Source organism: Barbus barbus (genome assembly GCF_936440315.1).
Source record: "Barbus barbus genome assembly, chromosome: 8".
Classification (NCBI taxonomy): domain Eukaryota; kingdom Metazoa; phylum Chordata; class Actinopteri; order Cypriniformes; family Cyprinidae; genus Barbus; species Barbus barbus.
In genome coordinates, this window is record NC_136736.1 from 2,845,235 (window position 1) to 2,855,000 (window position 9,766).

The 9,766-nt window shown below is 34.4% G+C and overlaps 1 protein-coding gene across 1 annotated transcript in view; it reads right to left on the reverse strand.

The window, feature by feature from the left end:
• Nucleotides 1-9,766, reverse strand: part of LOC306873385 (TBC1 domain family member 9-like) — a 32,609-nt gene that overhangs the window by 11,270 nt on the left and 11,573 nt on the right. The window contains exons 3-9 of the mRNA XM_079422644.1: nt 8,468-8,586; nt 8,158-8,386; nt 5,558-5,819; nt 5,047-5,254; nt 4,583-4,789; nt 4,043-4,216; nt 2,438-2,588 (exon numbers count right to left, since the gene is read on the reverse strand). Coding sequence (XP_079278770.1) covers nt 2,438-2,588; nt 4,043-4,216; nt 4,583-4,789; nt 5,047-5,254; nt 5,558-5,819; nt 8,158-8,386; nt 8,468-8,586 — 1,350 coding nt within the window. The remainder of the gene's footprint in view (nt 1-2,437; nt 2,589-4,042; nt 4,217-4,582; nt 4,790-5,046; nt 5,255-5,557; nt 5,820-8,157; nt 8,387-8,467; nt 8,587-9,766) is intronic.

A 9,766-nucleotide genomic window follows, 5' to 3' on the forward strand; every position in this document is an offset into this window, starting at 1 on the left:
GCGATGCAGTTCACAGAGTATATGCACTTTAATTAGTTCCATGCGTGTAGGTTAAGCATGTGCGTCTCCGTTCACAGTAGCTCCACAGAAACTGTTATCATTTACATGTGGAGCGTCTCAAACTCATCTCTGCATGTTGATGTGCGTTTGGGTTTATTATAACGTTCATCTGGGATCGCAACGTGCACCATTTCATCACATTTGTAAGGTAAATCATTTATAAATCTACACGAACACAGGAGAATACATCGCGATTTCAAAATAAAAGCTCAACCCCTCACTCTGAGTTTACACGGTTTGATGTCCACATATTCATGTAATTACAGCGGCTATAGCATTTCTGTCCTAAAGAAATGGACAAATATTAAAGATTAAGTGTACATTTGAATTAAATGGTGCTTGGTCAATATTAAACAGTAATGTGTAAAAACAATCGTCAGGCCGTCGGCGCCTCTGCAGGCCTTTGTTGTGATGCGTAATCTACATTAGCTCTATTGTTTATAATACATTATGTATTTTAACAGTTTTGTTCAATAAAACCATATGATTTCTTGCTTTTGATACTATATTTGAACTAATTATTATTGCATCATTGCTATTATATATGTATTTTAAGTCATTTTAAAAGCTATTGTTCACTTAAATCTATTTTTATTACCACAAAAAATATTATAATTATAGGGCCCTATGAAGTCCGTTTTATTTCCAAATTCCGTTTTTTTAATTGTATTAATCAAAAAGCCTAATTACTTGAGTTTTACAGTTTTATCTGTACCAAATTCTGTTTTCCATTATTTTCTGGATTCCATTTTAATTGTTCCATTAAATTTTAATAATAAAAAGCATCTCCAATTAATTGATTTTATATTAAAAAAAATATTTTTCAGAAATACTGCACATTTACATTTTTCACCTAAATAAATTCTGGTAAATAATATTTCTGGTTAATACTCCTTTAAAAAGTGTTTTTTGATTATAATTGTATTATTAGTAGACTAGAACACTTGGACATGTTGTCATTCTTGCACTATAATACTGAACTTTGATTTCAGTGATTTGGATATGAGATGGACACTTGCTTCTTGCACTCTATGTTGGTTTAATAAAATATTTTTCATTTGGTTTAATAAAATATTTTTAAGTAAAACTGTTGTTGTTTTTTTATGGAAAATTAATCGTTTAGATTAACCGATTAATCGGAGAATTAGTCGATAGATTAATCAAAATAAAAATAGTCATTAGTGGCAGCCCTAAATAATTTGAATTCAACTATAATTTACACTCAATACATTATTATTGCGTACTTTTTAATAATGTACTACAATACTGAGGTGCAGATAATTGCCACTATTTGCAATAAGAAGTATATAAATTGCAGAAAATCTTGCTATTTTAACAGTGTAAATAGCATCTATCGCTATTTACACTTAGTGCAAAGAGCCGCTGCCTTATAAAAAAGACTGGTACTGTAAAAAAAAAAAGTGTTTAAAATTTGACTTTCGTGAATTTCAAGGTCTTTTTAACGCATACCATTTAACGTGGCTCAGCATGCATTGTCCTATATGAGAAGTTAAATGATTTCTCGTGCGCACATAAAAGTTTGTATATATTTTATTTTTGCTATGTAATATGGTGCTAAGAATATTGTGAGAAGAAACCCAAAATGCTTATAGCTTGCATTTTGCATAATGAAAAAGTGCACCTTGAATTCATTCAGTCGTATTTTGACTTTGACGCCTTTTCATAAAATTCTTAATTTTCTCATATATATATATAAACTAAATAGGGGCAAAGGTCTGGAAACACAAATACTTTTCCATACTCTGATTTCTTTTCCCCATACTTTTCCAGACCTGGAAAATACTTCCATACTCAAATTCCATACTTTTCCAAACCTCGTAGAATCCCTGGTAGTGGCTGGTTTTGTTTCAGGATCCAGATTTTACATGGAATATTAAGTGCTGATAATTGTTTCTTGCATAAAAGTACAATAAAATATGTTCTTAAAAATCAAACCTAAAATGTATTATTGTTTTATTTTCATTCTTTGAAAACAACATTTAAAAAAAAAGTACAATATATATATACATATATATATATTTGTTCAATAATTGGCTGCATAAAAACATCATGCTGCATGCAAATCATATTTAATGTAGTCTGGATCATATTTTCTTTTACTGCATATTTTTCTCACTTTTTGCAGAATGAGGTTAACACAACTTGTTCATCTTGGCATCTATCTAATCTGACTAGCTTCAACCAAATGACAGATAAATCTGTAGAAACTAATTGGCCACAGGCTCTTTGATATCAACAACACAAGATATCAGTAGACGGAAGGTGACAAGATTATCAGGTTAGTTATTTATGGCTTGAATCCAGTCTTCTTGTTCTCCCTGCTGTCTGTAACCCAGTTATGGGGCGCATGACTCACCAGAAAACAGAAGCCAGAGCTCTCCTCTCATGTTCTCTGGGATGCCCTGCAGCACCAGCTCTTTGGTCTTCTCCGTGCGGTACATGCACACCCCCTGACCGTATTCTGTGAAGTGATTCTTCCAGGCCTGCTCCTTCAGAAACTCTTTAGCCTGAAACATGAGTATAAAGAGAGCGACTCATCTGCTGTCCTGACTTCACAAGTGCTGATGTAGGAGACTCTGAATTTGAAAATAAGCGCTGGCAAAGAAGCGAAGCCAGTGAACCGTGAACTTCATTAACTTTCTATTCTCCAATTTAAAATGTGGTGCACTTAATGTACATAAAAGTTTTAGATTAGACAATCTTATGAGCAAAATCCCCCCAAAAATGACTAGAATACTATTCTGAATGCAAAATGTACACATCTTTGCGAGATTTACATGCATTTTGCTCTGACGCACTGATACTGTGTGACTAAATTAACATAGACTAGTAGTTTTAAAGCGAATGAATTGGATAAGCAGGTTTTCAGGTCATTTGTTGCAGGGTCAGCAAAGAGAACAAACTTCTCATCAGTTGCACTTCCTGTGTGTCCTACTAAAGTATCTGCTTGAACCACAACAAACGCAATAACCTGCATCTGACTTCAGGCTCTGAACTCTGACTGGACGAGGTGCATTCAAATGCAGATAAACACACACATGTGACCCCACCAGGGTTATTATCGTCAATAAAATCTAAAACCTTTTTTTTGTTACTACAAATAAAATACATGTTAACTGAAATAAAATAAAATATGAAAGTAATAAATTTAAATTAAAAAATATAAACTAGACATATTTTATAAATAATATTTAATTAATATTTGTAAATTTTTATTATATATTATTTTGTATACTATTATATATTCATATTTAGAAATGATTATATTTTGTAATAAAATAAAATATATCAAAATGACATTGATTTTATTTCAGCAAGTTGCCAAGGCATCTTTTTTTGTTTAGTTCAACTTGAAGTAATAAATGAACTAAAACTAAATGAACTGCAACTAATAATAAAAATAAATACAAATTACACAGACATAAAAAAAAAAAAAATACAAAAATACAACAAAAAATGACTAAAATTTAAATCAAAACAAAACATAAAAATAAAATGTCATTTAAAATATTAACAAAAACTATAAACGTACATCAATGATAATAAAAATACTAAAATAACACTGAACCAAGATGCTGTGTTGTTTGTAAACAGCCAATAATTAAGCTCAAGAACTATGTAACTTCACATAAGATTTGTTTACTCAGACAATTCATATTAGTTTATAAACACAAATATAACTATTGGTGTCTATCTGTCGTTTTATAAAAGCAATAAGCCACTCAAGGTCATGTATGGCAGTGAGTTTTTTCAGGGGGATAGGCAACTCTTAATCATGGTAAAATCACTATAATGCACAGCCTCTTACAGTATTTGGCCGGACACATTTCTATCCTACTACTCCTGTTGATTTGTGAACTGAATGTACATTAGCCCTTGTCCTTCTCCTTCAGTTCTCTCAGCACAGAGTGATAAATGCACGATGCTGTGGTGTTTGTGATCAGGCATGAGGATGCTGTACCAGTTTGGGGTTGAACTCCTCCGGGGACCGCCGGCGGTACATGGTCATCAAGGCTTGTGTTGCAGTGGGAACCCTGTTATCATTGAGATTGAACTGTCTGTCACTGTCTCCCTCAGAGCTGAGAGCGCTGCGCTGGGGACTAGAGGACAACGCACTGCCCTGCTGAGAGTACACCTGCACACAGCACCGCAGATGAGACACATGGAAGAAAAACACAATTTTAAAGGATCATTAAATGATATCATGCTGAAAATTCAGCTTTGATCACAGGAATAAATGACATTTTACAACATATTACAATAGAAACATTTTATTTTAAATTGCAATAATATTTCACAATATTACTGTTTTTGCTACATTTTTGATCAAACAATAGCAGCCTTTGTGACCATCTTTAAAAAAAAAAAAAAAATTCAGGATTTATTGGAAAAATAGAAAGTTACACAGAACAGAAATTATTGGAAATTGTAATGTGTGCTTACTGAGTTATTTTCTTTAAAAAACTCATATTAGTAATAAATACAAATAGATTGCTCCCACCTCGTCGTCTGAGCTGCTGAGGCTGCCCGTGATTTCCCGCTCAAAGTAGATTTTGGAGGTGGTCTGCTGCAGGAAATCCGAGATCCTCTGCACCAGGAAGTCCCGGTCTTTGAGGTTGGCAAAGAGGAAGGTCATTTTGTTTTTGGTGCTGATTGACAAGGGGCTGGGAAGGACGTTACAGCTATCGGCTTTCTCAACGATGGTCACCTAGTGAAGAGAGAGATGGACAGGATGCAAAATGAACCTCACAACCCATTTTACTTCCACAAAGTGTAATAATTAAAAATGTCTTTATGCTGCAGGAACTGACTTGATTGTGAAAGATGGTGGAGAATGCAGGATAAATGCTTATGCATATTCAAGTTTTGATAAAAATAAACAAAAATCTAATTAAAGTTGACTGTTTCATGTGTGTATGCTGTGCACTTATTAGAGTATCATGTCATTAGTTTAGAGTGACGCACCTCTCTGAGCGGGATAATCAGACTGCAGACAGTCTCCTCTTTACTGGTGAAGCAGATGTAATTAGTGGAGACGAACATCTGTCCGAGGATGTGCATCTTGTTGAAGGGGGTCCATAGCGTGCAGTCCGTGTGACCGTCCAGTTTCTCATCTTTCGGCAGGCGGAAAAGCGCCCGGTATCGCTCGCTTTTAGCCCTGGCGTCCAAGTCCCTGAAGTCACAAAAACAAATGTAATACTGAAAAAGGCTGCTATACGTTTCCTAAACTCCTTCTAAATGCATATAGCGAACTAAACTCCACAATATTGTCACTTTACTATAAAACTGGTGGAGTTGTTCTGCACGTCAGAGCACTCTCACATAATACTCTTAGTTTTATTAAGTTTTATTAGTTATATTAAGATGAATATTTCTTTGTAACTTTGTAAATGTGTTGTGTTTAATACACCAGTTTTCTAGCATCACTTGATCTTGATTGATCTACTTTATCTTCATGAGTGTTGCTGTCACAGACCTTTTGAGGGCCGACACTTTCTTGGGCGACTTCTTCTTGAGTTTGGGCAGAGAGCGGTCCTGCTCGAAGCCCTTGTTGTCCAGCAGCTGTCTCATGGCTATGTTGGCGAGCTGCTCCATGAGTTTGAAGGTCTCGTTGATGTTGAGGAAGACGGAGAAGACGTGCTCGCTGCAGCGTGTGCTGACGCGCACCATGTCCGGCAGCAGCAGCGTGGCGTTCTTCTCCAGCTGAGTCACGTCAGCCCAGCGGATCACCAGCTTAACTGAAACAAACAGCCACACAAACAGCCAAACGGAGGAAGAGTAGACATTAAGATCTGTTAGGACAGAACATATGTGACCCAGGACCACAAAACCTGTCATAAGTAGGACGGGTATATTTATAGCAATAGCCAAAAATACATTGTACGGGTCAAAATTATTAATTTTTCTTTTATGCCAAAAATCATTAGGATATTAAATAAAGATCATGTTCCAAGAAGATATTTTGTAAATTTCCTACCATAAATATATCAAAACTTAATTTTTGATTAGTAATATGCATTGCTAAGAACTTCATTTGGACAACTTTAAAGGTGATTTTCTCAATATTTTGATCTTTTTGCACCCTCAGATTCCAGATTTTCAAATAGTTGTATCTCGGCCAAATATTGTCCTATCATAACAAACCATACATCAATAGAAAGCTTACTGTACACTTACACTGTAAAGTTTCCGAAGTGACAACCACATTTACATACAGTTGAAAATCTCATACATTACTGTTTTGGGTGAGTATGGAACAAAACTCTTTTTTTTTGTTTTTTTATAAAAGTTATACTACAATGACCAAAGACTTGTTATCTTCTGCCATTTGAACTAAACCACTGTCAACAGAGCCATTGTGTTTGGGTTGAAAGTGGGAATGTTCAGAAGGCTGCTTTGCAGAGCACGCTCTTGAAGGGTTGCCAAGTCCTCTTATTATAAACAATGCTTTTTAAGCGACTTTGGGCCTGTTGCTTAGGATCAGCTTGGCTGATAATGATAATAATAAAGTAGGCAGGTGCAAGTCATGATATTTTGGCATATGGCTTATTTGTAAAGATAACACATCTGGGCCCGTATTCAGGAAAAATCTGAGTGCTAAGAGTTGCTCCTAGCAACAACATTCTAAGAAAATTCTATGTGGGTGTTTCCTCTTAAATTAAAAGAAAAGATCCTAGTGAAGAAAAAGTAATTCAGAAAGCATCTTAACCCTTAAGGTCCAAAATTGTTAGGAGTACGGACGAGGACTTTTAAGGGGCTTAAGAGTTTCTTTAGCAGCGGAGAAAATGGACGAAGCATGAAGAGGAAGAAGAAATGTGTTGCACACAATGCATGACAGTGAGTTAATAAGACGCTATATATTAGATCATGCAGGGATCATGTTTGTGACCGATCTTATCCTAGACATGCTAACATCTCCGACACCGCGCTGAAATGCCATAGCGCCAGATATGTACGTAATCACTACATTAACATATTTGGCAACTGGAAAAATGCAACTATGCAGCAGTGATTATTTGGGTCTGTTACAGCATTTATTATGTCACTGTTCATTTCCTATAAAATACGTTAAGTATGACAGCATGGTAAAAAAAAATAAAGAATATATATACATATATAATGTGTGTGTGTGAGAGAGAGAGTACGGTAAAACAGGAAAAATTCCAAGTGAAGGCTTATAATAAACCCTACTCTTAAAAGCGCTTTTTTATTTCCTTCTTGGACAACAAACCAATCACAGTCTTCAAAAGACTGTGTCATAGCTAGCAACGGGGTTATAGTTTTTGTTAATCTTTTGAATTAGTAATTTAGCATTTAATAATTTTAGAATTTCATCATTTTGTTTTGTTGGATTTTTTTTTTAATGTCTATATAGTTTTTAATTTTACTTTTACTTTATTTTTTATTTTAGTTTAGTTAGTATTTTAATGCATAAAGCTAATCTAAGTGAAAATGAGAAATGAAAAAAGTTTTAGATTTTTAAAATAATTTATTTTAAACATTATTGTTAACATTTATTTTATTTCAAGTAACATAAATGTTTTTTATGGTTTTAGTTTGAACATAATCAACGTAATCAGCATTGCTTACGTTCAGGATAAAGCATGCGCATGCTGAACGTATGTTGATTACGTTGATTACGTTTTGGGGTAAATGGCGGAAGACGGTAACTCGGGGAGAAAAATTGTTGAATAAATTATGTTATTATTGTTTTCTTTGCGCACAAAAAGTATTCTCGTAGCTTCGTAAAATTAGGGTTGAACCACTGATGTCACATGGGTTATTTTATTGATGTCCTTGCTACGTTTCTGTGCGTTGATCGTGGTAATATCATTGCTTTCTATGGAGGGTCAGAGAGCTCTCAGATTTCATCAAAAATATCTTAATTTGTGTTCCGAAGATGAACGGGGGTCTTACGGATTTGTAATTTTCATTTTTGGGTGAACTATCCCTTTAATTGTAACACTTTCTGACTTTTTATTCAAAACTGTGATTTTTCTATTTTAAAACAAAACATTACATTACAATAGATGCAATCAGAAAAACTGCCCACCCCTGATGCAGTAGTGCACTCACCCTCTTTCCTGAGCAGGTAGGAGTAAAAGCAGAGGTGGTTGATGCTGAGGTACAGCCAGCCCTGCCGCGGCACCTTGCCCTTCCAGTAGCTGCAGGAGTAATAGTTGACCAGCTTCTCCTCCTCCGGCATGACGAAGAGCTTGCGAAACTTAGCGATGGCCTCCTTAAACTTATCCGTGTCCTCATCCTCTCTGATATCATGGCCTTTGTTGTATTCGGCTATAATGCCCTGAACACAAACACACACTTATAAGCACTTTGGCTTATAATGAATCACCAATTAAATTAAATTGAAATGCTAATGTGTAACCTGTATTTTGCCCTTGACGAAGGTGGTGATGTCATTCTCGTTCTCGAAGATGGAGAGCGTCTGCAGCAGATTCTGCTCCAGCCATTCCCAGTTCTCCGTGATCTCCTTACGAGAGCTCCCTGCGAGAAACAAAAGCCTCGGCGTCGTCAAACAACACTAATCCAGGCGTTAAGGATAATGAATTTCATTTGAAGTCTTTATCTGCAGCGACTTCATTTGCTCAGAACTGAACAGCAGATGGGTCCAGGTTCTTGGTTTAATTAGCTCTGTATTAGCACAGCTGTCCTCAGGCAATTAATCAAACACATTACTGGCAAGCCAAATGATTTATTAAGAGTGTTCTGTGACGAATTAGGTAAAGATGGAAATACACAATTATTTAAAAAACAAACTATCCATGCTCCATGTGCCGTTTGACCAAAACTCTGAACCAAAACCAAAACAAAGAAATACATTTAATATTAAATAGAAATATTATTAATAAAAAAGTAATTTTATATTTTATAATGTGTATATGTTATCATAATATCAAATTCATTTTTTATAATGTCTGAAAACCAACGACTTATAAATTTAATCTTAATATTATTTTGTATTTGTATAATTATATACATGTAAATTTAATATTAAATATTAATAATAACATTAAATTAATTTAGTTTTTATGTCTATATTTATGTCTTTATGTCTATATATATACACACTCACACAATTTTAATACTGAATATGATTTATTTATACATTAATTTTTTATAATGTCTGACAACCAACAATATGTGACCTGATCCAGCAAAATGAGTCACAGTGACCCAAATTTCAAAATTGAGATTTTGGTATCAATGAAAGAAAATACCATAAACTTTAAAATGATATCCTTGTCAAAGTCATATCTTGAATGGTTTTAAAAATATACCCATTTGAATTATGGTCATCTGCCCTCTTTTTCCAATTGAAAATCTGAGAAAATCGCTTTTAAAGTTTTTTGCCCAATTTTTGTTGATATCTTTCAAAATCCATTGCATTTAAAGGGATAAACTAATTTATTTTACAGCTTAATTTGACCAAAGACATTTGTATATATATAAATGCTATTAAACCGGGCTGAAGCTCAAATTATTTTAAAGTATTTATTTGAATAAATATTTTAAAAGGCACTTTTACAAAGATTTACTAAAATCTGAAAGATTGAACAGCGGAGCTACATTTTTGCTTGTCAGTGTGTGTGTGTGTGTGTGTGTGTGTCTCTCTCTCTCTCTCTCTCTGGTGTGTGTGTGTGTGTGTGTGTCTCTCTGTGTGTGT